Below are 6,000 nucleotides of genomic sequence, written 5' to 3'. Positions count from 1 at the left end.
CACTTGACGAGCTCCAGACACTTCAGCTCGTGTCTCCTCACCATCTGAGTTGCTATGGTAGCACCATTCTATTCTGTGTAACAGGCCAGGCCTCTTCCGAATTGTGATTGTCCCAAGACGACACACAGTACATATTATCAACCAGGTCAAAGGTTATTGTGAGGGCCACACTTCCAAACTGCGAATGATAACCGAAGGCGATACAGCAAGCTGGAACATGGAGTGCACGCTGGACAACTTCACTGATGTTTGAAATACTTTCCTTCAACTAAACACTAGTCCTCCCTGCTGTAGAACATTAGAAAATGTTCTTGTGCCCTAGAAATCCACAGTGATGTTGCTAAGTGATGACAGGTGTGTTTATTTAACTCTCGTATAATCTCAGTGAATGTTTACAAACATGTTTAATGAACTGTGATCAGTGTGTCAGGGAAGCGTGTGTACACGGCACGACACCCTGTCGAAGACTGTCCCTCCAGGCATCTTGGAGGGTGGCCGGCATCCCGGTGGCCAGAGGAAGAACCGACTAACGAATCTCTGACTTTCTTTCTTCCTGTGTATCAAAGTCACGTGTTTGTAGAGGAAACAAGTAGAAGTGAGATAAACATAAAGACCAGTACAACAACTGCACACCTCATTAAATTTCAGCAAAGGACGGGTTGAGTTGTACAGGTTATAGAAATATTCTTTTCTTGAAAATTGTATAGTAAGAGTAAAGAGTGTGTGACGAGTGAAGAAAAAGATATAAAGGAATCGAAAGATGAAAAAAGTGAGTAAGGACAGACAGAGTGTCACGAACTTGCCGCGGACATGCGCACTCTTTCAAATAAACAACACGAGATCGCTTCAGTTTAGGACAAATACTTATTCAGCAAAAGTGTCAGGTGATATTTTAAAATACAATAGTCAGCAGCGAGGGAGTGCAGGCAATAGTCACACCAGTCACTACACAAGCACAACAAATGGCAAGATTAAAAGTGCACAGAAAGCAGAATTATAGCAGTTAGTAAAGCCGTACACACTTGTCTACGGTAGCTACTACAGCCACACACACTAGTCTACAGTAGCTACTACAGCCACACACACTAGTCTACGGTAGCTACTACAGCCACACACTAGTCTACGGTAGCTACTACAGCCACACACACACTAGTCTACGGTAGCTACTACAGCCACACACAAGTCTACGGTAGCTACTACAGCCACACACACTAGTCTACGGTAGCTACTACAGCCACACACACTAGTCTACAGTAGCTACTACAGCCACACACACTAGTCTACGGTAGCTACTACAGCCACACACACTAGTCTACAGTAGCTACTACAGCCACACACACACACTAGTCTACGGTAGCTACTACAGCCACACACACTAGTCTACGGCAGCTACTACAGCCACACACACTAGTCTACGGTAGCTACTACAGCCACACTAACTCTTACTGCAATATTGTAACAAAGTTTGTCGTGGAAGTTCTACACAGAGAATACACAGGTGTCGTCAGGTGTGTGTCGCCATTTTGCTAGCGCCTTGCTGTTAGAGCTCTTCAGTGTAGAACAAACATTAAAATAGTTTATTTGTTTGGTACAATTAAGTAAGAGATGTGATGTATCAACTACCCTTATCATAGTTTAAAGGGGAAGTAATACCGAGTACATAGTGATGTAATCACATTTAGTCAAAGCGGCAAATACCAACAACACTATTTATAATTTAATTGCCTTTATGAAAATATCTGTTCATTCTTGGCAATAGTTGCATTTGTTTTTACGAAAAGTAAGCTTCGTTCATAGCTTTGTGAAAATGTCAGTTTTTGCTAAAATAAAGCAAACTACAGGATACGGTAAAGTTTCACAACATAACACAAAATAAACTTGAAGCCTTTTAAACACCAAACAATTAGAGAATGTAGCAATCTGAGTCATGGTCAGTCATCGTCAGTAAGCAAATAATGAACAGCAGTGTTGGATACAATCAGTATCCGTGTTTTGTATGATTGTGAAAATGAAACTCTCGGATGATTGTTATCTTTTTCACACTGAGTCAACCACCAACATTGCATAAACTATCAGGTGTTTAGCGAATATATAGTTCATGACACGTTTACTATAAACTATTAGTTGTATAGCTAATATTTAGTTCATGAAAAGTTCACTATAAACTATTAGGTGTATAGCTAACAGTGGCGTAGGAACCAGGGGGGCAGCGGGGGCAGCCGCCCCCCCAAGGAAAATACAGGGGGGGGCAGGAATATCCTTTTGCACCCCCCCCCATATTTGAGACGTAATTCCTAAGATCAAAGAACAGAAGAAAGGTAGGGGAACGTAGAGAGGAGACGGTCATCACCGTGCGAGTGCGAACGCCGTTCACTGTCAGCAGGGAGTTTGCCCCCCCAACGCCGAACATCTTCCTACGCCACTGGCTAATATATAGTTCATGACACGTTTACTATAAACTATTAGCTGTATAGCTAATATATAGTTCATGACACGTTTACTATAAACTATTAGCTGTATAGCTAATATATAGTTCATGACACGTTTACTATAAACTATTAGCTGTATAGCTAATATATAGTTCATGACACGTTTACTATAAACTATTAGCTGTATAGCTAATATATAGTTCATGACACGTTTACTATAAACTATTAGCTGTATAGCTAATATATAATCCATGACACGTTTACTGTAGACTATCAGGTGTATAGCGACAGTTCATTGCACAATTAAATGCTGAATTAATTAATTAAACTTAGATTTTACGCTTTTAAACATGTTAGTGCATCAAAGCACATCCAAAGCTGAAAGAAGTAATACAACACGCGTATAATAGAATCACCAGGCAATATACTCAAAGTAAACAATTAAAGTACAGTAGTCTGCACTAGGGTCAGATGCTAGACTATTGCGAAAGATTAATGTACACTGAGCTCACATCATCAGTGGAACCTGTAGTGAACAGTGAACAGTCGACTGGCGGTGTCAGCAGTGGGTACAGGAGACAAGATGGTGTTAGTCTGGCTTCGTCTTCATCTGTGAGATCACCGGGGTCGCTGTGTATACAAACGTGTTGAGTCGACTGGCTTCAGCTTCATCTCCGAGAACTGCAGGTTGCTGTAGTTACCCCAAACATTGCCCCTTGCACTAGGGCTGTTGAGGTAAGTGCTGCCACAGTCATCCGGGTACCACCAGGCGCTGTGACGTGTCCTGACACAGCCGGTCGGGTCTCGGTCATAGGTTGAAAACACTCTATCGTGACTAGGTCGCAACACATCTCCTGTAAACACACAAACACATAAACACACACAGATTCAATTCAATTCAATTTAACTTTATTATATCAACGAGGAGAAATTACAAGACGTAGTAAAACCACTCGCTTATAATAAAAACTTAATTCCACTCTAACCAATAAACTATCATCTCACACAAACACCTACAGTCCATGTAAATAATCCAACTAAATAAGAAACATCACTAAAACTATATTCACAAAAACACACACCCACACCCACACACTCACAAATCCTTACAACACTTGTTAAGCAAGACAACAGACTTATTTATAAAGTTATTCCTGGAGCGGGCAGTGGAAGCTCTTGGAACATTGAAACGTCTCTTGGACGGAAGAAGATTATAATACTATTATATACTATTACACACACAAAGTCCTAATCACAAATGTATTATCACTACCAACCATCTACAGAAAATTTTATTGTTAAATGTTATTTCTGTGTTGTTCATCATAACAAAGCCAAACACCACGCAACACAAATACGAAACGAGTTTTTTTTTTAAATCGCTAATGATGCTTAGCCCAGCATATCATCAAGAACATAAGAGTGAAGAGAGCAGTTTTTAAACAGAAGAATGCCTCAGCTAAAATATGTAAAAATGAATGAGTATAACTAACTCTCCCTTGTGGGACCCCGGGGTATGCTTGCCTAGCGAGCATCGTAAGAATAGGGTCCCTGCCATCCAGCCAGGCATGTCGTAAGAGGCGACTAAGGTGGACACCTCACCTAGCGGTACAGTAGGTTGTGGTAGGGCTAACAACCCCACCATGTAAAAACGCCTGTTACCGAAACTAACAACAGAGAACTCGTCACAGCTGGCGATGGTAATGAAGCACACCAGGAGACTGGACTTATGACGGACGACAGCCAAACCCCGACAGTGGATTTACTCAAGCCAAATCAAAAGTTGAGGGTGGGGTGCTGGAACGTCCAGACCTTGTACCAGACTGGCAGGATGCTCCAACTAGTCAAGGACTTTGACAACTACAACTTGGACATCCTGGGAGTCAGTGAGACAAGGATGCTTTTTACGACCAGCTCCAGGCCGCCTCGGAGAGCGCTCCAGCCCACGATATGTTGCTCATCATCGGAGACCTCAATGCCAAGGTGGGAAGTGACAACACCTGCAGGGAGCATGTCATGGGCAAGAATGGAATTGGAACCTTCAATGACAACGGAGAGATACTGGCAGACTTTTGTGAAGAAAACAACCTACTGATTGGAGGCACACTCTTCCAACACAAAGACATCCACAAGGCAACGTGGACATCACCAGATGGGATCACAAAGAACCAGATAGACCATGTCCTCATCAACCGAAGATGGAGGAGCTCACTTCAAGATGTTAGAGCCTACAGAGGAGCAGACGCTGCCAGTGACCACACTCTTGTGATAGCCGCAGAGAGCGAAGCAGAGAGTGGACTCCGGCAAACTGAAAGATCCAGCCATCAAAAGGGGCTTTGCTATGGAAGTAAAGAACAGGTTCCAGGCACTAGGAGACCAACAAGAGATGACCGTAGACGACTTCAATCGAGTCTTACAGGAAACAGGAAAGAAAGTACTGGGCTTCCAACGGAAAAAGAAAGAATAATGGATTAGAGAAGAGACATGGAAGAAGATAGACGAGAGAAGGGGGGGGTGATTTGGTGTTTTACGCCGTGTCAGCAACTAAGGCTATATCACGGCAAGGCAGCCAGCCCTGTAAACAGATGCCACGTGCAGAGAAAGAACAGCGTGCCCGAGACGAGAAATGAACTCTGGGCAGCCAACCTTCACTGTACTGGTGTCGCGAATCTCCTGGGGAAGAGTCCGTGGAGATGGTAGAGGTTGTGATCCCGTCCCTCGGTCTATCACACTCTCGATACCTCTACCACATCACGTCGACATTTACCGCGTGCTCTCACACTAAATTGCTTATCAATGAACACTTTTAATTAGCTCGAGCCCCCAGCACGCATAACCCTAATGAACAACTCAAGGCAATTTAGTGTATAAAAAGAAGGTTATTAATCATCGAGAGGATTATACAAATTATGGCAAAATGATACAATTTCAAATATAACCATATGGTCGTTATCTAAGGCGTCCCGTTATTCTAATTGCTCTCCTTCTAGTCCAGATATCTAATGAGCCACGATTCACTAATTTTAATCCAACTACGCACTGCACACACCACACGCCACTTATCTTTACACACAAGTCTCTAGTCACGTGAGGGCCCTCCTTGATCGACGTCCTGGAATCTCCTGATGTCTTCCGTCGTTCGTGTCGGCCTCCTTCTTCACGCGCAGAGATTCGGGCACCACCGCGTGCCTACCTGTACCTCGTCCCTTAGGCCGGACTGCTGTCTCAAGCTTAACAGCGCCTAACAGGACCGACACTTATCTACCAGCCTCCCTCTACTGTTTGCGACCAAACAGATGCTGGAGATGAAGTGTCGTACACTCTGCGACAGAGCGGGTCTTCCACACCTCTGAGTCGGTTGTGCTGGAGTTGTCACGATTCCCAGACAAACTCACAGCAGAGAATCTGAACAGCCTTGAACAGATTTCGGCTACAACCTTCCTCCTCGAGTACCAGTGCGAAAAGACCACGAGTCTTGACCGATCACCCTACTAAATCCTCGTCTGCGAGGATCATCCTCTCTCGCGATTGGTCAAACATACTTCAGTCTTACCTTCAACCATTCTGCTAC

At 43.6% G+C, this 6,000-nt stretch overlaps 1 protein-coding gene across 4 annotated transcripts in view; it reads right to left on the bottom strand.

The window, feature by feature from the left end:
• Nucleotides 1-2,605: 2,605 nt before the first annotated feature.
• The window catches only part of LOC112571027, a 29,689-nt gene continuing 26,294 nt past the window's right edge, over nucleotides 2,606-6,000 (bottom strand). For all 4 annotated transcript variants that reach the window (XM_025249808.1, XM_025249809.1, XM_025249807.1 and 1 more), the window contains one exon: nucleotides 2,606-3,283. In XM_025249808.1, the coding sequence (XP_025105593.1) occupies nucleotides 3,048-3,283 (236 nt within the window). In that variant the 3' untranslated portion in view covers nucleotides 2,606-3,047. The remainder of the gene's footprint in view (nucleotides 3,284-6,000) is intronic.

The sequence above is a fragment of the Pomacea canaliculata genome, linkage group LG8, assembly GCF_003073045.1.
Source record: "Pomacea canaliculata isolate SZHN2017 linkage group LG8, ASM307304v1, whole genome shotgun sequence".
Lineage (NCBI taxonomy): Eukaryota > Metazoa > Mollusca > Gastropoda > Architaenioglossa > Ampullariidae > Pomacea > Pomacea canaliculata.
The sequence above is the reverse complement of the archived record's forward strand: the minus strand, read 5'-3'. Positions and strand labels throughout refer to the sequence as shown.